Raw genomic sequence first — 26,674 nt, forward strand, 5'->3', positions numbered from 1 at the left:
TGGACCATTTGGCTTTTTTCATGGCATGGCACTGGGTTCCAAGATCAAGCAACTCAAGAAGCCAGACAGAAGCTATATCAACTTTTATGACTTATCCTTGGAAGTCACAAAGTGCCATTCTGTTTTCGCAACAATTCCTCCCAGATTCAGCAGGAGGAGAAACAATAGGAGGAGAGCTATCACGGCAACCACCTTTGGAAAATACAATCTGCCACTCCCCTAACCGAAAAGTTACATGAAGGTTCGAGAGTCTTTAAAAAGCCAAACACTGGCCAGATGAGCCCATGTTGTGCTTTTAGAGTCTGGAACTTCTGGGGTTGTTTTTTTTTTTTTTTTACTCTTGTGGGGTCAAAGGTCATGGCAACATAGCCTAGAGGTTCCAAACAAGCACAGACTCGGAAGCCAGATTCCCAGCTCCATCACAGGCGGTACGACTCAGAGCCTCTGTTTCCCCATCTGTGAAGTTGGAACAGGTTTATGAAGATTAGATGAGCTAATATTTACAAAATGCTTAGTTTTATAAATACTTGGTTCATAGGAAGTTTTATTAAATTGTCCAGCCAAGAATTACTGAGCACTTACTGTACACTAGGTACCAAATAAAATAGAGCCAAGAGCCCCATGGCAGGTACCCTTGGGCAGGGAGTACTTGATGACATTACTTCCGTGGTTCTCGAGTGTGGCAGATTGTATTTCATAGGATGATCATATCAATATATATCTCATCTCACACGTTCTTCTTACAATGTGGCACTGACCCATTCTCATCAAGGGGTGGGGTATGTTCCTTCCCCTTAAACCTGTGCGGACCTTGGTAACGGCCTTGACCAATAGCATATGATAGACAGAGTGCAACTTCTAAGGTTTGGTCATAAAAGGCATTGCAGCTCCCTCCTTGGTCTCTTGGATCACCTGATCAGGGGAAACAAGGTGCCATGCCCTGAGGACACTTCCTAAAGCTTGCGCTTAGATGTTTGAGATCGACCTGCTCTTCTGCTGGACTGTCAACCTCCTGGCGGCAGGGCGAATGTGTACTCAGCACCCAGCACAACTCCCGACCCCTGAATGAATGAACAATGAAGTAGATGGAAGTGGATGGAGGGAGAGGGTGCTTGGGTTGAGGCTGGATATGCCACCCACGTTTCCACTGGAGACACCCCAATTCAAGGCAGTCTAAATGCCCCCTCCTCGTGCGAGCCTCGCCATCACCTGCAGACCAGGCTAGGCCCCTCTTTTATACTTTCTTTCAGCTCCACGCACTTCGCCTTCACAACCTATATCAGAATGATAGTTATTTGTGGACTCACCTATTTAGGTGTCACCTTGCTCATCTGGAATATAACGCTCTGGCCTTAGCCGGTTTGGCTCAGTGGATAGGGCATCGGCCTGCGGACCAAAGGGTCCCAGGTTTGATTCTGGTCAAGGGCATGTACCTTGGTTGCAGGCTCCTCCCCAGCCTGTCAGGACACGTGCAGGAGACAACCGATTGATGATTCTCTCATATCAATGTTTCTCTCTGTCTTTTCCTCTCTCTCCTACTCTCCCTAAAAATCAATGGAAAAATATCCTCAGGTGAGGATTAACAACAACCAATAAATAAATAAATAAATAAATAAATAAATAAATAAATAAATAAATAAATAAATACAGCTCTCTTCTTGGGGCTCCAAATGACAGGCAGTTGTCCTCCACACGGTATTATTATTCCCACTCTACAGACGGGTACCTTGGAGCACAAAGAAATCAAGCAGAAGGTAGTTTAGCCATTAGATGACCAAGTCAAGATTTGAACCCACATGAGTTGATCCCAAAGGCTGTGCTCATAATGATTGAGCCACAGAGCCTCACTGTGTATCTCTCCAGGGAAAGTCCAGATCTATCTTGTTGACCAATATATTATAGAAAATACACAGTCAATCCCCATATTTGTGGATTCTGTGTTTGCAAATTGGCCTACTGGCTTCAATTAATTTTTAACTCCAAGTCAATCCTCATGTGCAGACTGAAGAAAATCGGGTCGCCTAACATGTGTGCTCCCAGCTGAAGTGGGAAAAGGAGATGCTCTGTCTTCTTATTTCTGCTCTTGTACTACAAACAAGTGTCCTTTTGCAGTCTATTTAATGCCACATTTTCTGTGTTTTTGTCTTTTTTGTTGATAATTTTGCAGTTTAAAATGGCCCCAAGCTTAGTGCTGAAGCACTGTCTAATGTTCCTAAGCACAGGAGGCTACAACATGTCTTATGGAGAAAATGTATATATTAGCTAAGCTTCATTTAGGCCTGAGGTACAGTGTTATCCATTAGTGTAATGTTAAAGAATCAGCAATATATTCAACTAGGGGCCCAGTGCACAAATTTGTGCACCTTGAAAGGAACTGTGGGCCGCAAGGCTGCCAGTAGGCACAGGGGCGGGTCTCGGTCCATCCTCCACACACACCCCGCCCTGTTCCCTCCCACTGTGGCCCCTGCCCCCCAACCCTGTCTGCCAGCAGCCCCGCTCCCACTGCGCTCCCACATGCTGACAGTGCCGGCCCCGCTTGCACCCACTGACAGCATGGAGCGATTGGGGCCAGCGTTATCAGTGGGTGCGAGTGGCAGCTGCTGCACCAATCACCCCTCAGGAGCAGGGGGAGGTGGAGAAGCCCTAAGGGACGATCAGGGCCAGCAGCTGCTGCTCCCACCCGCTGATGGTGCTGAGTGATCGGGACCGGTGCCGGGCACCGGCAGCAGGTGCAATTGGTGGCTCCAGAACCGACTGTGGGTGTAAGCAGGGCTGGTGCTGGCAGCAGGTGCGAGCAGGGCAGTGCCGGCAGTAGGTTTGAGCGCTGGGTGGGACTGAGGTGCATGAGAGCAAAGAATTTTCAGTAACCACCAGAGGCTCGCTCTGATGACAGCAACCGGCACCCTGCCTTGGTCTGGCGCCCCCCGCTCACCTGCTCCACCATCCCACCGTGGGCAATGCCCACCATGTTCCGCACACGCCCCCTGGTGGTCAGTACACATCATAGCGACCAGTTGTTTGGTTGTTCAGTTGTTCCGCTGTTCGGTCTATTTGCATATTAGCCTTTTGTTATACAGGATAAAGTGCCTTTAAACAGAAACACACACAAAACAAGGTTATATATTGATCGGCTGATGAAAAATTGTGACGAAGGCTCACAGGAACCTAGCCCTGTACTTTCCCTAGGGCACTGGTTCAGTGCTCACTGATTCAATGTTCACGGAGACTTGATAGAATGTAACTACCACAAATAACCAGAATCTACTGTGTGGGACAACTAGTGGCTACATGCGCACATGGCTGGCAGGCTGAGGCAGATGGGAGGGCAGGGGTGAGAAACGTGCCACGGGCTTGGTCTCATCTCCCTGTCCTCTCCCTCAGGGATCAGAGTCACCGAGGTGGACTGGCAGTGGCCAAGGAACGGTGCTGCCCACCACACGCAGGAGTACCCCGGCCCCGAGCTGGTGGTTCGCAGGGGCCAGATGTTCACCTTTATGCTGGAGCTGAACTGTCCCCTGGACAGCAAGGACACCCTCATCTTCACGGTGGAGACAGGTAACTGGCTCACAGCAGCCTCCACTGGTCCACGGTCAGAAACACTTGTCTTGTGACCAGTGACCTGAGACCCTGTAGTCGTCAGCCCAGACATGGGGGCAAACAAATCCCGATAGGTGGGCTGAGCCCTGGATCCTGGAGGTTTTTGATGACAGCTTTCTGGGGATGGCTGGGAGGAGCTGCGGCAGGCAGTGGGACAGACAAGATGATGACTCTGGAATCCTGAGGACACCAAGGACTCTGGAAGGTACAGGAAATCAGCAGGCACCTTTGGACCCCACGCCCTTCTTTCCTGGCCAGACAAAAGGCAGACTTTGGTCTCGAAGGGACCTGTCGCTTTCTCTTTGATCCAGGAGGTGGGTGGGAGTCAGGACAGCTAAGTACCCCATTCTGCCAAGGGCCCAGTCTTGTCTTGGGCAGGCTCTTCCCCGCAGCAGTGTTCCGGCAGCTCTGGGAGGGAAGGCTGCTCGTCCAGGCCCCAGGCCCACGGCTTTCCCGCTTTTCCCGAGCTGGATTTCCTGGGGTGACTGGGTCTCCTGAGTGCCTCTCCTCTCCCCCAGGGCCCCAGGCTTCTGAGGCTTTCGGCACCAAAGCCATGTTCCCGACATCGGAGCTAGAGGTGGGAAATGCCTGGACGGCAGTGAGGGCAGCTCAGAAGGGGAACACAGTGACCATCAACGTCACCAGCCCTCCCGATGCCGTCATTGGCCGCTACCGGCTGAATGCCAGGCTTTCCTCTCGCCGCAAACACAGTGACCGGAAGCTGGGCGAGTTTGTTCTCCTTTTCAACCCCTGGTGCCCAGGTAGGAGCTGCCAAGTCCGAGGCACAAGCTTTCCTGGAAGTTGTCCTAGAGGAGGGCTTGCCCTTAGAAAGAGCCTGGGAGGCGGGTCAAAGGCTAGGGAGGTCAATGCCAAGAGCTTGGTGAGAGCCAGGCCTAGGTGGAGGTGGGCACTGGGCAGAGGAACCTGGTAGCAGGTGCTCCACAGGAGCCTGTGCCAGGGGGACAGGAATTGGTGGTTTCTGTGCGCAGAGGCCAGTGGGCAGCGATGGGGTCTGAGGCAGGAGGGGCCCAGGAGTGGGTAAGAGCTGGGCTTTAGCCATCAGACAGAGTTGGTTCAGTCCCAGTTCTCCTGTTGCTTCTCTATCTGAGTCTCAGTTTTCTCATCTGTAATATGGGAATAACAGCCTACCTCTAAGGGTTATGGTGAAAATTCATAGTGCTAATTCTTGTAATATACAAAGTATATTATAAGGGGTTCTGGGGTCAGTATTCTTATTATTATTTAAGAAATATGAGGCTGCTGTTGGCACTATTAGGGTCAGCCAAAGACATGAGGACTCCTAAAATCTTTCAGTCTTGGGCTGGGTTGGGGTTGCTCCCTGCCTGGGAGAGATCGCCAGGTGGAATGGAGCTTGGCCTCCAGATAGCCCAGGAGCCCAGCAAGCCCCTCTTGGCCTCTCCTGCCAGCCAGCCTCCCGGCACCTCCTGCAGCTGGTCCCTGCTGAGCCCCTCTGACCTCTGCTTTTCAGAGGATGACGTGTTTCTGGCCTCAGAGGAGGAGAGACAGGAGTACGTGCTCAATGACAGCGGGATCATCTTCCGAGGCGTGGAGAAGCGCATCCGAGCCCAAGGCTGGAACTTCGGGCAGGTCTCCAGGGGCACAGGCCACAAGGGGGACGTGGGCTAGGGCACGCGAAAACTCATCCCAGGAGCCCTTTCTCTCAGGGGGGACAAGCTGTCCGACTCCTGGAGCAAATTCCTTCCTTCATTCATTCATCTCTATTAGTTGTGTCAGGGCCTGCACTGGGCCCTTGGGAAGGCAACGTGCTTTGGATGCATTTGGAAACAGAACGGTCAGTTCTGCTACAGAAAGCTAAATAGCTTCAATCAAGGATTCTCAGTCTCAAGCCCGCACCAGCACCACGTGGAGGGCTCCTGAAAACACGCTGATGGCTGGGCGCCACCCCCAGAGCAGCTGACTCACGAAGGGGTGGGGAGGGGGCAATATGCATTTCTAACAAGTTCCCACGTGAAGCCATTGCTGCTGGTCTGGGGCCACACCTGAGAGCCTCTGGCTTAGATAAATAGTTACAGTACCGGGCGCGATGGGCAGAGGAAAGTCAGGGTAGTCGAGGTGGGAGCAGAGGGTGTTCAGAAGAGCATGAAAGGAAACGCCACCGCAGGGCCTGTGGGAGCCACGTGGTATTAACAAGGCTGGTGTCCACAGTTGGGCGGGACCTGGACGGGCAGAGGGAAGAGCAGACAGGGCAGCAGGAGGGGGAAGTCGGAGGGTACCGAGGTTCTGCTGCCCAGCCAGAAGAAGGGTGGCAGGCAAGGGAAAGACCTTGACTGTGGGCTGAGGAGTGGGTGTGGAAAGCATTTGGGGTCAGGGGCTGGGTGGAGATGATACACTTCTCAGCATCCACTTCTTAGAGTCATGTGGGAAAGTGAGGGTTCCCAGACCCTCCAAATTTTCCAAGCCTGGACATTTTCATTTGTATGTAAAAACCTCCCAGTGTTTCAATGAAATCGCCCAGTTTGCCAATTAATTCAAATGTAGTTAAAAAAAATCATAAAAGCCATACGAGGATGCCAGTGGGGTGGATGTGACTCCGGAGCCACAAGTTTACACTATTGACTGCGGGTTCTGGGGAGCCACGGGGGCTACTGAGCAGGAGAGGACATGATTAGGGCTGAGCTTCTGGTTCCTGGATGACTATTGAGGAAGGGTTTCTGAGTCTTGGGGATGCTCTGTGGGGCCCTGGGGGAGAGGGGGTGGTTACGGGGAGGCAAACTCCCCTGCACAACACAAATGACTGACTGGGTGAGGTCGTGGGAGGGTCTGGAATATGGTTGAGGCTCTGGCTCTAAGCACAGCCTCTCTGGGGACAGTTTGAGGAGGACATCCTGAACATTTGCCTCTCCATCCTGGACCGAAGCCCCAGTCACCAAAACGACCCAGCCACCGATGTGTCCTGCCGTCACGACCCCGTCTATGTCACCAGGATCATCAGCGCCATGGTGAGGAGCCCCGCCATGCCCGCCAACCTCTTGCTTTAATTCTCTACTGCTGCCTAACAAACCACCCCGAAACTCAGGCGTGTGAAACAACCATTTATTATGCTTACAATTTTGCAGACCAGGGACTTGGGCAGGGCACAATGCGGATGGCTTGTCTCTGCTCCAAGATGCTTGGGCAGGGGGTGTCTGAGTGGCTGCAGATATCTGGGATGGACTGATGGAACCATCTATCTGGGTGGTCAGTGGTTCTGGCGGCCAGTGTCCTCTGGCAGCCCTTGGTCTCTCCCCTGCTGCGCCAGCCAGAACTGGACCGTGAAGATGGCTTGTTCACTTTCCTGACTGGCGCTGGCATGGGGTAGTGGGAAGAGCTGGGGCTGGCCAGTCATCGCTCTGTCTCTCCACGTGGCTGGGTTGGGCTTCCTCGGAGCATGGAAGTCTCAGGGTAATCAGGCATGGCACCTGGCTTCTCCCCACCTGATTGTTCCAGAAAGAGGAAGTCGGAGCTGCCAGTGGCACAAGCGCCTGGGCCTGGAAACCGGCGCTGCATCACTTCCACCATAGTCCTTGGCAAAGTAGTCACAGCAGCCAGATTCGGGGAGAGGGTACACAGACTCGCCTCCCGGGGGAGGGCTGCCATCTTTAACCCATTACACAACAGTCCTCCCTCCTCAAAAGAAGGCCTTGTAGCTCTCTCTGAGAGAAAGCAAGTGTTGGGCCAGTGGGTGGGTATCGTGATTACCCAGTGGATAAAGCTGCTTTTCTCATGTTTGATACGCTCAGTTCCCCAAGACCTCAGAGAGATGCTGGAGCACAGGGACTCCAAAGCAGTGACCAGTCCTGACAGTAGAGCACTATGGCCCCGGGGCAAGAGTCCTGAACTCCTTTTACTCACTTGCTGGGTGATCAGGGCAAGTCCCTTAACCTCTCTGAATCTCTCTCTCTCTTTTTTTTTTTTTATCTGAACACAAAAGTGGAATAATAGAACCTACTTTAAGCAGGTTGATATAGTGTGCCCAAAGCTTTAGAGGCGTGCCCGGCACCCGGGAAGCATTTATTGAATGTTAGCTGTCTCCATAATTATTATTCGACCAACAGTTCCCCAAAACACACCATTTAAAACAACAAATGCTCTAAGACTGTAAATGATTTTCAACAATAGAGTAACCCGGTGGGAGGTCACTGAACGTAATAAATGGTAGCGAGAAGTAGAAATTTTAAGACAGTAAAATTTTCAGACTATTTAAAAGCAAGGGGTGACCCCCCAAATGACTGGGTGGTCCAAAGCTGGGGGTGATTTTACAATGGTGAGGCTGCTGAAGGGGGGAGCCCTGCCTGGTGGTGGACCCATCCGTCTGTGCAGGTGAACAGCAACAACGACCGGGGCGTAGTTCAAGGCCAGTGGCAGGGCAAGTACGGCGGCGGCACCAGCCCACTGCACTGGCGTGGCAGCGTGGCCATTCTGCGCAAGTGGTTCAAGGGCAGGTTCAAGCCAGTCAAATACGGCCAGTGTTGGGTCTTCGCTGGAGTCATGTGCACAGGTACTCCAAAATTAGGCCAGTTCTCTCATTTACATTTATTTGCATAGATCTTTTCTCTCTTGCCCCCTCCCCCATCACCAACAACAAAAAAGACCCAGTCTTTCTTTACTGGTGAAGGGGAAATGGAAGTCTGGGTAATGAAGAAAGAAAGCAGGTAGTTCATTTACATGACTGTGGATCATTTATTTGGCCCAAGGAGTCCCACCTCCCTCTGCCTGGAACCCATTGAGTGCCTTTGGGCAAATCCTGTGGCCCCGCGGCCTCCGTCCCCTCAGGATTCCAAGGCTGTTACAGGCTTCCAAGGTCCTGCTGGCCTGGAGCCTGTCCACTCAAAAGTGGGGGAGGGGGCAGTAGTATCCCCAGAAGTCCCCTGACAGAAGGTAGAGGAGATGGTGGTGTTTGTGAGCATGGAGACAGGAGTCCCGGCCCTGACAAAGTAGACAAAGACGAGGAGGAGCCTGTGGTCAGAAATGAGGGGGGCAGCAAGCTGGGGGAGCCAGACCCCTCCCCAGTGCAGGGTCCTGGCCTGTTCCTGGAGCCTCATCAGCCTCCTACTTTTCAGTCCTTAGGTGCTTGGGGATCGCGACACGGATTGTGTCCAACTTTAACTCGGCCCATGACACAGACAGGAACCTGAGTGTGGACAAATACGTGGACTCCTTCGGGCGGACCCTGGAGGACCTGACAGAAGACAGCATGTGGTGGGTCCCAAGCCCGCTGGGTCCCAGGGGCTCCCTGAGGCAGTCCCCAATCTGGAGCCCAACTCTCCTGAGTTGAGACAGTTCTGGGAGGAGAGGCACCCTGTGTGTGGTGGGGGGTCCTAGGCAGGATGACTCTGCTGAGATGCAGGAGTCTTTGGACACGTGACTCGGAGGTCACGAGGGGGCTCAAGGTCTGACTGCCTTGAACCCCTGGTCCTCCCCTCTGTGAGACAAAGCCCTCCCCAGAGTCCTGTGACTATTAACTTTTTTAAAATAGGAAATGCATTCCTGTGCTTTGAAATTCCAAAGGTACAAAATGGGCCACAGTGGTAAGTCTCCCTCCCACCCAGGCCCAGCCTCCCTGTCCTCCTTCCGGAGGCAGCACTGTGATTAGCTTCTCCCATCTCTTCCCAGAGAGTCTCTGCAGACACAAGAACATGCACATAGTGAGTCCCCTTACACACCTGCTTTTTAATATTGGCAGCTTTGTGTAATTAGGCAGACCTTGTCTTATTGAACGTTTTATTTATTGCGCTTCGCTTTATTGCACTTCACAGATGTTGCATTTTTGACAAATTGAAGGCAAGATGCCCTCCCCCACCCCCCATAAGCAAAAAAATCACAACTCGTTTATTGTGATACCTCGCTTTATTGCAGTGGTCGGAACCGAACCCAAAACATTTTCCAGATCTGCCTGTACTATCATTTTGCTTTTACATGTAACAACTTTATATCAGTACATTTAAGGTTTTCTTATTACTTGTAGTGTGTAAAATAATGTCACACTAGTGTATGCGAGGCCCAGTTCTGAGTGCTACATATATACTAACTCACGTATTCCTCCAAAGAACCTTGTGAGCTAGAGAGTATTATTATCTCTATTTTGCAGATGAGGAGCCTGAGCACAGAGAGGTTAGGTAACTTGTCTAAGGCCATACAGCTGGTGAGTGGACCAGCCGGGGTGTGCACCTGGTCTGACTTTCGATTATATGGGAACAACCTTGTTTATCTAACCATCTCACATGGATGGACCGAACGGTTGCCTTTTATAAACAAGGCTTCAGTGAATCACCCGTCCGAATGTTCATATGTATACGAGTTGTCACACAAGTCAACCTTCTAAAGAGCAGAGGAAACCAGGAAGAACATACAACCCAGAGCACAGACAGCCTTGGCAACCCTGGCCTTTGAATGTCCTCGCCCCGCCAGGGAGTATGCCCAGGAGCCCTTCCCCCCACCCTTCTCCTGCCTCACATCACCTGCCTCTCTTCTCCCCTTTCCTTCTCTTTTTGCTTCTCTTCACTCCCTGTCCCCACAGGAGCACCACAAAAAGGAACAGACCTTCTTTTGGATGTTGGGGCCTCTGTCACATGCAGGCTATCACTGTCCTCCTATTTGCCCCCAGGTGCTTATCAAGGTGTCTTCCCAAAGACCATTACCTACCAAACAAGGGTTCGGAGACAGCTGTAAAGATGCCATGTTGGACCAACTAGGTTTCTCTCTGCTGCTTCCTTACTGTGTGACCCTGTGTCACCTTTCCTCGTCTCATAGTCTCATCTTTCATGTAGGAAACTTAAAATAAAACCTGAGCTCCTTACCAAAGCCTACAGAATTCTGCATAATCTGAACCCTGCTTGCACCCCATGCTTGCTGTAGCCCAGAGATACTTACATATTTTCTGTTCCTTGAACACACTAAAGCTTTTTCTTGTCTCGAGAGCCTTTGCACATGCTATTCCTCCTGTCTGAAACACTGTTCCCTTCACTCCTTCCATGGATATTTCTTTCTCCTTTAAGTCTCATCTCAGATGTCATTTACCTACTGTTGGTCTCCAGCAGTTATGCTCTATCTCAGGCCCCTCTTTTCACAGCATTTATTGTTCTTTGCATTTGTTTTTATTTATCTGCTTACTTAATTTTGCCTATCTCCCCATCTGTCTCCTTTGTTAGAATGTAAGCTGCATGAGAGCAAAGATCTTCTGTCTTATTTGCAGTTGTATTTCTAGTACCTTAAACAACAGGTTCTTGATACACACACACACACACACACACACACACGTTATGTTCTCATCAGTCCAGTTGAATGAATGGCTCACAAGATTCCACCACAGCACTCTTGCAGAGTACCAGCCCAGGGATGGCTCCCACTAGGAACTTCCCCTAACATGGGCCTCTGTGCTCACTGTAGGCCACCCTTCCACCCCTCTCTCTGTGGCAGGAATTTCCATGTCTGGAATGAGAGCTGGTTTGCCCGGCAGGACCTGGGCCCCTCTTACAATGGCTGGCAGGTTCTGGATGCCACCCCCCAGGAGGAGAGCGAAGGTATGGGCTCAGCCGGCTTACCACTGTGCCCCAGACACCTGCTTTTCCTCACCCGTGCTGCTCACCCCTACCCCTCCTGCCCAGGTGTGTTCCGGTGCGGCCCGGCCTCAGTCACTGCCATCCGTGAGGGCGACGTGCACCTGGCCCACGATGGCCCCTTTGTGTTTGCGGAGGTCAATGCAGACTACATCACCTGGCTCTGGAATGAGGATGACAGCAGGGAACGTGTGTATTCAGACACGAAGAAGGTTGGGAGGTGCATCAGCACCAAGGCTGTGGGCAGCGACTCCCGCGTGGACATCACGGGCCTCTATAAGTATCCAGAGGGTAAGGGCAGCGAGGTGGCCTCCATCAGCCTCCCCGATGACCCGACCTCTGCAGAGGGACAACCGTGGGTGGCAGGGCCAGGCCCTTTCCCGAATGTTCTGGTGGTAGTAGCATCCTTCAGCACTGTCTCTGTGCTTTGAGCCAAGTGCCTATAGCTTCTATTAATAGCTTCCTGTTTTCTACAATTTCCCACATCTTATGATAATAATAGCTACATGTCCTTGAACACTTACCATGTGCCAAGCACTGGATGAGCTATGTTCACATCCTATATAATAAAGAGGTAATATGCAAATTGACCGTCATGCCCTCGCACAAGATGGCCGCCCCATGTGGTCACAGTATGGCCACCACAAGATGGCTGGCAGGGGAGGGCAGTTGGGGGCAATCGGGCCAGCAGGGGAGCAGTTAGGTATCAATCAGGCTGGCAGGGGAGCAGTTAGGGGGCTATCAGGCTGGCAGGCAGAAGAGGTTAGGGCAGGGGTGGGCAAACTTTTTGACTCGAGGGCCACAATGGGTTCTTAAACTGGACCGGAGGGCCGGAACAAAAGCATGGATGGAGTGTTTGTGTGAACTAATATAAATTCAAAGTAAAGGAGCAGAGGGGAGAGCAAGAGAACCGGATAGAACAGCTGGATCCGGCCCGCGGGCCGTAGTTTGCCCAAGGCTGGGTTAGGGGCAATCATGCAGGCAGGCAGGCAAGCAGTTGGGAGCCAGCAGTCCCAGATTGTGAGAGGGATGTCCGACAGCCAGTTTAGGCCCAATCCCACAGAGATCGGGCCTAAACCATTAGTCGGACATTCCCCGAGAGGTCCCAGATTGGAGAGGTTGCAGGCTGGGCTGAGGGACACCCCCACCCCCGTGCATGAATTTTGTGCACCGGGCCTCTAGTCCTATCTAATAAAAGAGTAATATGCAAATTGACCATCACACCAAGACATAAGATGGCTGCCCCCATGTGGTCAAAGATGGTTGCCCCCATGTGGACACAAGATGGCCACCACAAGATGGCCTGCAGGGAGGGCAGTTGTGGGAAGTTAGGGATGACCAGGCCAGCAGAGGAGGGCAGTTGGGGGTGACCAGGCCAGCAGAGGAGAGCAGTTGGGGGAGACCAGGTCAGCAGGGGAGGGCAGTTGGGGGGGATCAGGACTGCAGGGGAGGGCAGTTGGGGGGGCAGGCTTGCAGGGGAGAGCAGTTGGGGGGGACCAGGCCTGCAGGGGAGGGCAGTTGTGGGCGATCAGGCCAGCAGGGAGGGCAGTTAGGGGTGACCAGGCCAGCAGAGGAGGGCAGTTGGGTGGGACCAGGCCTGCAGAGGAGGGCAGTTGGGGGGGACCAGGCATGCAGGGGAGGTCAGTTGTGGGGGGCCAGGCCAGCAGGGGAGGGCAGTTGGGGGGGACCAGGCCTGCAGGGGAGGGTATTTGGGGGGGGGGGGAAACCAGGCCTGCAGGGGAGGGCAGTTGCAGGGGACCAGGCCTGCAGGGGAGGACAGTTGCAGGGGACCAGGCCTGCAGGGGAGGGCAGTTGGGAGCCAGCAGTCCTGGATTGTGAGAGGGATGTCCGACCGCCCATTTAGGCCTGATCCCAATAGGCGGTCGGACATCCCTCAAGGGGTCCCAGATTGGAGAGGGTGCAGGCTGGGCTGAGGGACACCTCCCCCCCCCCCCATGCACGAATTTCGTGCACCGGGCCTCTAGTATAATAATAATTACTGTAAACATAGTGATGATAGTAGTAGATTTTTTTAACTTGAACATCTAGGATACTTAGCACTACGGCCCAGTTCAAAATTAATAATCCTATATAATAAAAGCCTAGGTGATGTCACACCCTTGTGTGACACCCTCGCCCAACGTCATCACAAGATGGCCACCACAAGATGGCTGTATGCACAGCAGAGGCAGGGCCCGGTGGCCGCTCCACACAGTGAGGACTGGAGGTCCCGTGGCTTTGCATGGCGCAGAGGTGGCTGGTCCCGGTGTCTCTGCCGCCTCGCCCAGAGGAGGCAGGTCCCAGCAGAGGAGGCAGGTCACAGCAGGGGAGGGCAGTTGGGGGCGATCAGGCCGACAGGGGAGCAGTTAGGCGTCAATCAGGCTGGCAGGGGAGCAGTTAGGGAGTGATCAGGCTGGCAGGCAGAAGTGGTTAGGGGCAATCAGGCAGGCATGCAGGCGAGTAGTTAGGAACCAGCAGTCCCAGATTGTAAGAGGGATGTCTGACTGCCGACTGCCTGTGGGATCGGGCCTAAACCGGCAGTCGGACATCCCTCAAGGGGTCCCATATTGGAGAGGGTGCAGGCCGGGTTGAGGGACAACCCCCCTCCCCTCCATGCATGAATTTCATGCACCAGGCCTCTAGTAATAATAATGACAATAACAGCAGTGCCTGTTTATCATCTGCCAAAGCCTAGGCCATGGTCACTAATTTGTGCTCTCTCTCCTTCTCTCTCTAAAAAAATAAAGTAAAATAGCCCTAGTCAGTTTGGTTCAGTGAATAGAGCCTGCAGACTGAAGGGTCCCAGGTTCAATTCTGGTCAGGAGCACATGCCTGGATTGCAGGCTCTATCTCCCCGCTGGGGGTATGCAGGAGGCAGCCAATCTAGTGATTCTCTGTCATCATTGATGTTTCTATCTCTCTCCCTTTCCCTTTCTCTCTGAAATCTATAAAAAATATATTTTTTAAAAAACAATAAATAAATATTTTTAAAGTTATTTAAATAGTCCAGAACCAAACAGAATGCATATGTCTGAGGTCTGCATATGGCTCTTGGGCTGCCAATGTGAGACCTCCAGCAGCCATGGGAAATTAAAGTGAAGAGAGGGCGGGTGGTTTTGCCTAGAGAAGAGGGGAAATGAGAAAAGGTGGGCCTGGATCTGAGATATGCGATGCCCTGCAGGGTCCCGGAAGGAGAGGCAGGTGTACAGCAAGGCCGTGAGGAAGCTGTTCGGAGTGGAAGCCTTTGGGAGGAGGGCCCGGGTCCGCAGGGGCGGCGGCCGCGGTCTCTGGCGCGATGACCTCCTAGAGCCGGCCACCAAGCCCAGCATCACGGGCAAGTTCAAGGTGCTGGAGCCGCCCATGCTGGGCCACGACCTAAAGCTGGCCCTGAGCTTGACCAACCTCACCTCCCGGGCCCAGCGGGTCCGAGTCAACCTGAGCTGTGCCGCCATCCTCTATACCCGCAGGCCGGTGGCCGAGATCCTGCGTGAGTCCCACCCAGTGCGGCTGGGGCCCGAAGAAGGTAAGACCGCCCCGCCCCGCCGGGCGGGACCTGGCCAGCCCAACCCCTTTTCCAGGAGGGTTAGGGCGGGGCTTGACTTCCCATAATCCTACATTCATTCCCAGGAAAGAAGAGGGTATTCCTAGCAGTTGCTCAGTGCCTTGCCTCTGGTCTGCTCTTTCCAGATGAGAAAACTGAGGCTCAGAGGGGCTAACTAATGAGAATAGTAATAAAAGTCCACAATCACCTGGTGGCAAACTGACCTAATGTTGAGAGGATTTATAGTCTCTATTTATCAAATTAGTATAAATATTTACATGCCGAATAAACACCTGCTGGGAGCTTTTCATACCCCATGGAATATGCTTATGTCACCTTCTCCAGTCCAGGTGCCCTGCATGAGAGGGGTAGGTGAGTAAGAGATGTTTATTAAGTGCTTACACGTGCCAGGCCCTGTCCTGAGAATTCAACTCACACCCAGAAAAGTGAACTCACAAGTCCAAGGTCACACAATCAGTATGTGTAGAGGCAGGACTCACACCAGTCTAAGAGCCCACAGCAAAAGCCAGAGCACATTGCGCGGCTGGCCCTGTTGCCTGACTGCAGGCTTTGGAGAGGTGGGTGCGGTAAGCCCGCACAGACTATGCTTAACGTGCCTCACAGTACATTTGCCTGAAATGCACCTTTGATATTTTGAACCAAAACATCGTCCTTTTGAAGTTTTTTGCACAATTTTAAGTTACTTTATTCTAACTGCTTTTAAATATATGTATTTCAAGGAATTTTTGTATAAATTTTACACATAGCACTTCATCTATGATTTACTAAATGTATGCCATTTGATTATTCTTTCTCTTTTTCCTACTCTCTCTCCCTCCCTACCTCTCTGTCTTTCTCTCCCTCTTTCTGTCTTTATCTGTCTCTTCACATACCTTCTGAACTCTAAGGATTCAATTAAACAAAGAAACTGTTGCTCTGGGCCAATTTCTGGTGAGTGAAACTTGTGTATCTTGACAAGGTGTGAAAACATACGAAGGAGGTGTCATTTAATTTTCACAAAATCTAAATCACACTTTATAATGAAATATTAATTAACATATACTTTCTCCTGGCTTTTAGCAATTTTTTTTTTCATATTGAAAGTAATACACAGTCGTTAATGACTGAGAGCACACGAGAGAAAGATCACCTATGATCCTGCCACCCACCTACAAAGGAACATATTTTCCTTGCAAATTTTTAATGCCTGTTTGCTTTTTGAAAAACATAGTTTTAATTATATTGCAAATACTCATTGGTGCCCTGCTCTTTACACTTTACATTGTAATTTAAATTTTTATAAGCCTTTCATTAACATCATTTTAATAGATGTGTAATCTGTAAAATATATGGTGATGTATTTTATCTTTTCCCCTCTTTTGGGTAGTTATCAGCTTATTGCTATTTAAAAATACAAACACTAACATAAACAACTTGGTGCAAAAAAAATACCCTTTTTCTCACCTGAATTTTTTATTATTTTGTTAGAATACATTCACAAACATGGAATTCCTGAGCTAAATGGTATGTCTATTAAAGTATAAAATGTATTAACATTTATCATTTTTTGATTCGTGGACATTTTTAGCAGTTTTAGATTTACAGAAAATTTGAGTAGAAAGTACAGAGAGATCCCATATACCCCCTCACCACCACCCATCTTTCCCTATTATTAACATCTTGCTTTAGTGTGGAACATTTGTTATAATTGATGAGCTAATATTGATACAATATTTATAAGTAAAGTCCATAGTTTACATTAGGGTCCACTGTATTGTACAGTCTATGGGTTTTGACAAATGTATAAATGACATGTATTCTCCACTGGAATATCACACAGAATAGTTTCACTGCCTTAAAATTGCAAGTTGTTGTTTTTTTTTTTACCAACTCATTCTTCCCTCCCTCTCCTTGAAGCCCTGGCAACCACTGATCTGTTTACTGTCTCCATAGTTTTGCCTTTTTGAGAATGTCCTACAGTTGGAATCATAGAGCCTTTTCAAACTGGCTTCTTTCACTTAGAAACATGTACTTAAGATTCCCCCATGTTTGTGTGTGTGTGTGTGTGTGTGTGTGTGTGTGTGTGTGTGTGTGTGTGTGGTTTGGTAGCTAATTTCTTTTTAGTGCTGAATAATATTCCATTATATGGATACTAGAGGCCTGATGCATGAAAATTTGTGTAAGAGTAGGCCTTCCTTCCCCTAGCTGCTGGCACCAGCTTCCCTCCAGCACCCAGGACCCGGGCTTCCCTCCTCCGGCCGCCAGCAGGCACCCAGGACCCAGGCTGGCTTCCCTCCCGCCCCAGCTTCATCAGGAAGGACGTCCAGAATGACGTCTGGTCTAATTAGCATATTACCCTTTTATTATTATAGATACCACAGTTTATTTATCCATTCACCTACTGAAGGGCAGACTTCTTGGTTGCTTCCAAGTTTTAGCAACTATGAAGAAAGCTGCTATAAACATCTGTGTGCAAGCTTTTGAGTGGAAAGTTTTCAACTCTTTTGGGTAAATATCAAGGAGTGTGATTGTTGGATGGTATAGGAATATATGTAGTTTTCTAAGAAACTGCCAAACTGTCTTTCAAAATGGCTATGCCATTTTGCATTTCCACTAGCAATGAGCAAGAGTTCCTGCTGCTCTACATTCTCTCCAACACTCGGTGTTGTCAATACTTTGGATTTTTGCCATTCTAATAGGTGTGTAGTAGTATCTCATTGTTGTTTTCATTTGCAGTTCCTTAATGATTTAGGATGTTGAGCATCTTTTCATATGTATCTGTGTAGCTTCTTTGGTGAGATGTCTGTTCAGATCTTTTGCCCATTTTTTAATTGTGTTGCTCATTTTCTTATTGTTGACTTTAAGGGTATTTGGTATATTTTGGATAGCAATCCTTGATCAGATATATCTATTTTTTAAATATATTCTCTTGATTTTTTACAGAGAGGAAGGGAGAGGGATAGAGAATTAGAAACATCAATGAGAGAGAAACATCGATCAACTGCCTCCTGCACACCCCCTCCTGGGGATGTGCCCGCAACCAAGGTACATGCCCTTGGCCTGAATGGAACCTGGGAACCTCCAGTCTGCAGGCCAATGCTCTATCCACTGAGCCAAACCAGTTAGGGCTATCAGATATATCTTTTGCAAATACTTTCTCCCAGTATGTGGCTTATCTTCTCATTCTCTCAACAGTGTCTTTCACAGAGCAGAATTTTATAATTTTAATGAAGTCCAACTTGTCAATTTTTTCTTTCATGTATTGTGCCTTTGGTGTTGTATCTAAAAAGTCAACACTATACCCAAGATCTCTAGGTTTTCTCCTAGGAATTTTACAGTTTTGCATTTTACACTTAAGCTTATGATTTATTTTGAGCTCATTTTTGTAAAGAATATAAATCTGTGGGCTCCTCCTGCCTTGCTGCTAGTAACTCAGTCTGCACCAGTGTGATGAATGTGTAATCAAAGCAGATGGCACAAACCTACTTATCAGCATTTGGTGCACCAGCCCTTGGGAACCACAATCTACTTTCTATGCCTAAGAAATTGACTGCTTTAGCTAACTCAAGAAGGCCTAGGAGGCAAACCTCAGATGACCTTCCCTGAATTTTGATCCTCCATCCCCTACAACAGTTTCAAAATTCAGAGATGAACTTCTAAGGAGAGAGAGAACTACATAACCAGACACCCGGAGAAGAGAGACCATGGGGAGACAAAGAAACAGCCCGCATAGGAAAGAAAAGCAGGCATCACCAGAAAAGGAAGTAAACGAAATGGAGGCAAGCAACCTGTCAGAGAAAGAATTCAGAGAAATGGTCATAAGGTGGCTGAAAATAATGGAAGACAAATTCGACAATATGAGTAAGAACCAAGAGGAAATGAAGAAGAATCAAGAAGAAATGAAAAATGACATCGCTGCTGTAAAGAACTCAATAGAAAGCATCAAGAGTAGATTAGAAGAAGCAGAAGAATGCATCAGTGAGCTAGAAGACAAGGTAGGAAAAAATACCCAAGTAGAGCAGCTTCTAGAAAAAAAAATTAAAAAGCAGGAGGAGAGCCTAAGGGAACTTTGGGACAACACAAAACAAAACAACATCCACATAATAGGGGTTCCAGAAGGAATCTGAGCAAGGAATAGAAAACCTGTTTGAAGAAATAATGACAGAAAACTTCCCTGATATAGGGAAGAAAAAACCCACACAAATCCAAGAAACTCACAGAGTCCCAAGCAAAATGAACCCCAAAAAGACCGACACCAAGGCACATTATAATTAAATTTGCAAACACCAACGACAAAGTAAGAATCTTAAAAGCGGCAAGAGAGAGACAGAAAGTACCTACAAAGGAACCCCCATCAGACTAGCAACTGATTTCTCAACAGAAACACATCAGGCCAGAAGGGAATGGAATGAAATATACAAAGTCATGCAAAGGAAGGTCTGAATCCAAGAATACTGTACCCAGCAAAGCTATCAATCAAAATTGAAAGTGAAATCAGGAGCTTCACAGACAAAAAAGGACTAAGGGAATTTATTACCACCAAACCAGCAATGCAAGAAATGCTAAAGGGTCTGCTGTAAAAAAAAGAAATAGGAAGCGAAGAAGGAACACAGGGGTAAAGAATAAAAATGGCGACAAATAAGTACCTATCAATAATGACTTTAAATGTAAATGGATTAAATGCCCCAATCAAAAGACATAGGGTAATGGATTGGATAAGAAAACATGACCCATATATCTGCTATCTAAAGAAACCCACCTCAGAAAAAAAGACGCACACAGACTGAGGGTGAAGGGATGGAAAAAGGTGTTTCAGGCAAATGGAAATGAAAAAAAAAGCTGGGGTAGCAATACTTATATCTGACAAATTAGATCTCAAAGTGAAGGACATAACAAGAGATAAGGAAGGCCACTTCATAATACTAAAGGGAGCAATCCAACAAGAAGAAATAACTCTGGTAAACATATACACACCTAATACAGGAGCACCCAAATACATAAAAAAACTCCTGGAGGATATCAAGGGAGAGATTGACAGCAATACAATCAGAGTAGGAGACTTTAATACCCCACTATCACCATTGGACAAATCCTCTAAACAAAAAATCAGCAAAGAAACATCAATCCTAAATGACTCACTAGACCAGATGGAATTAATTGACATCTTCAGAACATTTCACCCCAAAGCCACAGAATATACATTCTTCTCAAGTGCACATGGGTCATTTTCAAAGATAGACCATATGTTGGGTCATAGGCAAAGTCTCTTCAAATTCAAGAAGATAGAAATCATATCAAGCATTTTCTCAGATCACAGTGACATAAAACTGGAAATCAACTACAATAAAAACAATCCAAAAAAATCAAACACATGGAGACTAAACAGCATGCTATTAAACAATGACTGGGTTACCAGAGAGATCAAAGAAGAAATAAAAACATCATGGCAACAAATGACAATGAAAACACAACAATCCAAAATCTATGGGACACAGCGAAAGCGGTCTTGAGAGGGAAGTTCATAGTTCTACAAGCCTACTGCAAAAAAACAAGAAACAATGGTAATAAATTACCTAACCCTACAACTCAAAGAGTTAGAAAGAGAGCAACAAGAAAAGCCCAGTGTAAGCAGAAGGAATGAAATAATAAAGATCAGAGTGGAGATAAACGACATTGAGACCACAAAACCAATACAAAAGATCAACAAATCCAAGAGCTGGTTCTTTGAAAGGATAAACAAGATTGATGAACCTCTAGCCAGGCTCACCAAGAAGCCAAGAGAGAGGACCCAAATAAACAACATCAGAAATGAAAGAGGTGAAATAACAACAGACCCCACCGAAATACAAAGGATTCTTTAAAAAATACTATGAACAACTCTATTCCAACAAACTGGACAGCCTGGAGGAAATGGACATATTCCTAGAAAAATATAACCTTCCAAAACTCAATCAGGAAGAATCTAAACATCTCAATAGGCCAATAACTATGGAAGAAATTGAAGCAGTCATCAAAAAGCTTCCAGCAAACAAAAGCCCAGGGCCAGACGGCTTCACAGGGGAGTTTTATCAAACATTCAATGAAGAACTAAAACCTATCCTCCTCAGACTATTCCAAAAAATTCAAGAGGAAGGAACACTTCCAAGCTCCTTCTATGAAGCCAGCATCATCCTAATACCAAAACCAGATAAAGACAACACAATGAAAGAGAATTATAGGCCAATATCCCTCGTGAACATAGATGCCAAAATCCTCAACAAAATTCTAGCCAATTGGATCCAGCACTACATCAGAAAGATCATACACCATGACCAAGTAGGATTTATCCCAGGAATGCAAGGATGGTACAATATCCGCAAATCAATAAACGTGATACATCACATAAACTGAGAGATAAAAATCACATAGTCATATCAATTGATGCAGGAAAAGGATTTGACAAAATCCCACACCCTTTCTTCATAAAAACTCTCAACAAGGTGGGAATAGAAGGATCATACCTCAACATAATAAAAGCCATATATGATAAACCCACAGCTAACATCATACTCAATGGGCAAAAACTAAAACCATTTCCTCGAAGAACAGGAACAAGACAGGGATGCCCACTCTCATCACTCCTGTTTGACATAGTACTGGAAGTATTAACCATTGCAATTAGACAAGAAGAAGAAATAAAAGACATCCAAATTGGAAAAGAAGAAGTAAAGCTGTCCTTATTTGCAGATGACATGATATTGTACATAAAAAACCCGAAAGACTCCATCAAAAAACTTAGAGACTTAATAAATGAATTCGGCAATGTAGCAGGATACAAAATTAATGCCAAGAAATCTATGGCATTTCTATACACCAATAGTGAACTTACAGAAAGAGAGACTAAAAAAGCAATCCCATTTACCATCGCACCAAAAAAATTAAGATACCTATGAATAAACTTAACTAAGGAGGTAAAAGACCGGTACGTGGAAAACTACAGGACACTGAAAAAAGAGATAGAGGAAGATGTAAACAGATGGAAGAACATACCATGTTCATGGATTGGGAGAATCAACATCATTAAAATGTCCATACTATCCAAAGCAATCTATAGATTCAATGCACTCCCCATTAAAATACCAACGGCATATTTCACAGACCTAGAAAGAACTCTCCAAAAATTCATCTGGAATAAAAAAAGACCCCAATTAGCCACAGAAATCCTGAGAAAGAAGAACAAAGCAGGTGGGATCTCAATACCAGATGTCAAGCTGTATTACAAAGCCACTGTTCTCAAAACTGCCTGGTACTGGCACAAGAACAGACATATAGATCAATGGAATAGAATAGAGAACCCAGAAATCAACCCAAATCACTATGCTCAATTAATATTTGACAAAGGAGGCATGAACATACAATGGAGTCAAGACAGTCTCTTCAATAAATGATGTTGGGAAAATTGGACAGGTACATGCAAAAAAATGAAACTAGGCCACCAACTTACACCATACACAAAAATAAACTCAAAATGGATCAAGGACTTAAACATATGATGAGAAACCATAAAAATACTAGAGGAATCCACAGCCAGAAAAATCTCTGACATATGCTGAAGCAATTTCTTCACTGATACTGCTCCTAGGGCAATGGAAACTAAAGAGAAAATAAACAAATGGAACTGCATCAAAATAAAAAGCTTTTGCACAGCAAAGGAGACCATCAATAAAACAACAAGAAAGCCCACTGCATGGGAGAACATATTTGCCAATGATATCAACTATAAGGGTTTAATATCCAACATTTACAGGGAACTCATGCAGCTTAACAAAAAGAAGATAAACAGCCGAAACCGGTTTGGCTCAGTGGATAGAGCGTCGGCCTGCGGACTGAGGGGTCCCGGGTTCGATTCCGGTCGGGGGCATGTACCTTGGTTGCAGGCACATCTCCAGTGGGAGGTGTGCAGGAGGCAGCTGATCGATGTCTCTCTCTCATCGATGTTTCTAGCTCTCTATCCCTCTCCCTTCCTCTCTGTAAAAAATCAATAAAATATATTAAAAAAAAAAAAAAAGATAAACAACCCAATCAAAAATTGGGCAACTGATCTAAATAGACACTTTTCGAAAGAAGACAGAAGGAAGGCCAAGAGACATATGAAAACCTGCTCAAAGTCACTAATCATCAGAGAGATGCAAATCAAAACAACAATGCAGTACCATCTCACACCTGTCAGAATGGCTATTATCAACAAATCAACAAATGACAAGTGCTGGTGAGGATGCGGAGAAAAAGGAACCCTCGTGCACTGCTGGTGGGAATGCAGACTGGTGCAGCCACTGTGGAGAACAGTATGGAGTTTCCTCAAAAAACTAAAAATTGAACTCCCATTTGACCCAGTGATCCCACTTCTAGGAATATATCCCAAGAAACTAGAAACACGAATCAGAAAGGATATGTGCACCCCTATGTTCATAGCAGCACAATTCACCATAGCTAAGATTTGGAAACAGCCTAAGTGCCCATCAGCAGATGAGTGGATTAAAAAACTGGTACATCTACACAATGGAATACTATGCTGTGATAAAAAAGGAGTTCTTACCATTTGCAACAACATGGATGGAGATGGAGAGCATTATGCTAAGTGAAATAAGCCAGGCAGAGAAATATAAATATCACATGATCTCACTCATTTGTGGAATATAATGAACAACATAAACTGATGAACAAAAATAGATCCAGAGACAGAGAAACATCAATCAGAACGTTAAACCTCAGGGAAGGTAGGGGAGGGTGGGAGTAAGGAGGAGATATCAACCAAAGGACTTATTCATGTATATAAGCCTAATCAATGGACATAGACAACAGGGGGGTGGGGGCATGAATGGGATGTGGGAGGTAATAGGGGAATAAGGACACATATGTAATACCTTAATCAATAAAGAAATTTTAAAAAAGAATATAAATCTGTGTCTACATTTATTTATGTTTATTTGTATTTGAATGTCCAGTGATTTCAGCATTATGTTTTTTAAAAAACTATAATTTCTTCATTTACTTCCTTTGTGACTATATTTATGTGGCTTTATTTCTGGACTATCTATTCTGTTCCATTGATGTAGTTGTCTGCTCTTTACCAGTACCATACTGTTTTGATTACTGTAGCTTTTAGTGAATCTTGAAGTCAAGTAGTACTGGTCCTTTGATCTTATTTTCCTTCAATATTATGTTGACTTTTCTGATCTTTTGCCTCTCCACATAAATTTTAGAATCAGTTTTTCAATATCCACGAGATAACTTACTGGGATTTTGATAGTATTGCCTTAAATATAGATCAAGTTGGGAAGAACTGACATCTCGATAATATTGGGTCTTCCTATCCATGAACATAGACTATCTCTCCATTTATTTATTTGTCTGACTTGTTTCATCAAAGTTTTGTTCTTTACTCATATAGATCTTGTACATATTTTGTCAGATTAATGCCCAAGTATTTCATTTTGGGGATGCTAGTGTAAATGGTATTGTGTTTTTAATTTCACATCTCACTTCATTGCTGGTTTATAGGAACGTGATTGTATATTGATCATATATCCTGTGACCTTGCTGTAATCACTTATTAGTTCCAGGATTTTGTTGTTGTTGTTCTTTTAAATCCTGTACATAGATGATCATGTCATCTGTGAAAGTTTTCTTTCTTCCTTCCTAATCTGTATGCTTTTCATTTCCTTTTCTTATCTTATTGCCTCAGCTGGGACATTCAGTACAATGTTAAAAAGGGGTGACGAGAGGGGACATCCTTGCCTTGTTCCTGATCTGAGTGGGAAAGCTTTGAGTTTCTCACCATAAAGTATGCTGTCAGCTGTAGGTATTTTGTAAATGCTCCTTATCAAAGTTCTCGGGGAACAGAGAGTGTGAGCCAAGTTCAAGCCTTTAAGGACCTTTTCCACAGGTTTAACACTCAGGGGCAGGAAGGAAGCAGAAATTAAAAAAGCAGTGGCAATAGAGCAGTAGAGGATGGTAGGGTTTGGAACAAACTGGGAAGGACATGGTACACCTAAATAATAATTATATATGTATGTCAAAAAATAGCCCAAATATGACTGACAGTCAGATATGGCCTGTGGTAATCTATACTCACAAGCAAAGAATACATAGGTAGTGTGTTTGTGGCTGGTGAGAGAGACAGAGATAGCCAGGACCAGAGGAGCTCAGAAGGCAGAGAGCACAAGATCACTGGGTGGGGTTATCAGTGAAGGTTTTTCATTATTGGTGGGGCTGGTTAGGACTGGGCCTTACTGGGGAGGGAGGGTTTGGAGAACTGAGAAAATTGGCCTCCTCCCTCGATTGGAAGCTTGAGACAGGTCTTTGGTCTCCCTCTTCTCTGCACCTAGCACATAGCAGGTGCTTAATAAACAGCGAGGGAATTCCTGATGGGATGAATCATTGATGAACTGAGAGATTTCCATCTGGAATGACTAGGGAAAGTTTAAAGACATTTCCAGGAACTCTTAGAGAGACAATCTGATGTCATGGTAGCTGACTGGCCTGAAGTTGAATTCCACCTCATCTTAGCTCCTTGATTCACTTGCCAGGTGACATTGGACAAGAAATCACCCTCTCTGAGCCTTAGGTTTCTTCATCTGCGAACTGATAATGATAATGCCTGCTTCCGGTTGGTTGCAAAGACCAGAAAGAGTGTAACTATGAATTGAACATTCCCTTCCTCTTTCTGGGTCCCGTTGAAAAAAAAAAAACACATTGGATTCCCAACTCCCACCTCTGCTTTCCCTTCCAGAGAAAAAGATCCCAATCACAATATCTTACTCTCAATATAAGGAAGACCTGACAGAGGACAAGAAGATCCTGTTGGCTGCCATGTGCCTTGTCACCAAAGGAGAGAAGCTCCTGGTAGAAAAGGACATTACTCTGGAGGACTTCATCACCATCAAGGTGACCCCTGTCTGCATCCACCACCCTATTCCTGGCCAAGCTGAGGGAGGAAATCAGAGGCTGGAGGGTGTGTGTGTGTGTGTGTGTGTGTGTGTGTGTGTGTGTGTGTGCTTTGGGCCCTAGCTTCAACTCTCAAGGGTCGGAGAAATGGCATGGATGCAGGGGGATGGATATAATAATGGAGCTAGGTAACTGGGTGTGTGAAAGCAAGGGGTAGAGATGATTTTGCCCCATCCTCTGACCCACCAGGACCATGGGTTTTCCTGGGGAAATGAGGATGAGAAGGGATGATTTTATGGGTATTGCCCCTCCAGGTGCTGGGCCCAGCCATGGTGGGGGTAGCAGTTGTAGTGGAAGTGCTGGTGGTCAACCCCCTCTTGGAGAAAGTAGAAGACTGTATGCTGATGGTGGAGGGCAGTGGCCTTCTCCAGGGACAGCTCAGCATTGAGTAAGTGGCAGCCTGGGGAGGGTGGAAGTGTGGAGGAAGGGCTGCCATTCTTATAAGATGGGCTATAGAGAAGCTGCTAGTGTAACCTTGATCTTGAGGTTTCTGGAGAGCCACGGACTGGCAGGACAGCTCAGGAATGGGAGAGGGCTGATGGTCTGCTTTTCTCCTTTTCCCTTTCCCCAGTGTACCCAGCCTGGAGCCCCAGGAGAGGGCCTTGGTCCAGTTCAACATCACCCCCTCCAAGAGTGGCCTAAGGCAGCTGCAGGTGGACTTTGTCAGCCCCCACTTCTCAGACATCAAGGGCTTTGTGATCATCCACGTGGCCACAGCCAAGTGATGGGCCACAAGGGGATGAGAGCGGAGGAGATGGCTCTCGTTCCTCTCCCATCCACCTTTTTGCCTCTGCCATGTGGAAGCCAGGAGCCCTGGGTTCAAGTCCTGCTTCAGCTTCTGCCCCACTCTGTGAACTTGGGCAAGTCCCTTCCCCTCTTGGGCCTTGGTTTCCTCTCTGTAAAATGAGGTCTTAGACTCAGTAATCCTTAAACTTTTGGACAATGGTGTATTATGTAGGGAGCCTTTACCATC

General features: G+C 47.1%; 1 protein-coding gene across 1 annotated transcript; it reads left to right on the top strand.

Annotated features, from left to right (window-relative positions):
* Nucleotides 1–970: 970 nt before the first annotated feature.
* On the top strand, nt 971–26,426 carry TGM6 (transglutaminase 6; the record flags this gene model as incomplete). The annotated part of the gene is made up of 13 exons (XM_080684907.1): nt 971–1,031; nt 3,382–3,555; nt 4,116–4,358; nt 5,087–5,205; nt 6,450–6,578; nt 7,939–8,116; nt 8,679–8,817; nt 11,035–11,138; nt 11,223–11,465; nt 14,356–14,697; nt 25,487–25,641; nt 25,956–26,089; nt 26,273–26,426. The coding sequence occupies 13 exons, from the start codon at nt 971–973 to the stop codon at nt 26,424–26,426; spliced, it is 2,175 nt and encodes a 724-aa protein (XP_080541033.1).
* Between the last annotated feature and the right edge of the window lie 248 nt (nt 26,427–26,674).

This window comes from Plecotus auritus, assembly GCF_963455305.1.
Source record: "Plecotus auritus genome assembly, chromosome: 8".
NCBI classification, from domain to species: Eukaryota; Metazoa; Chordata; class Mammalia; order Chiroptera; family Vespertilionidae; genus Plecotus; species Plecotus auritus.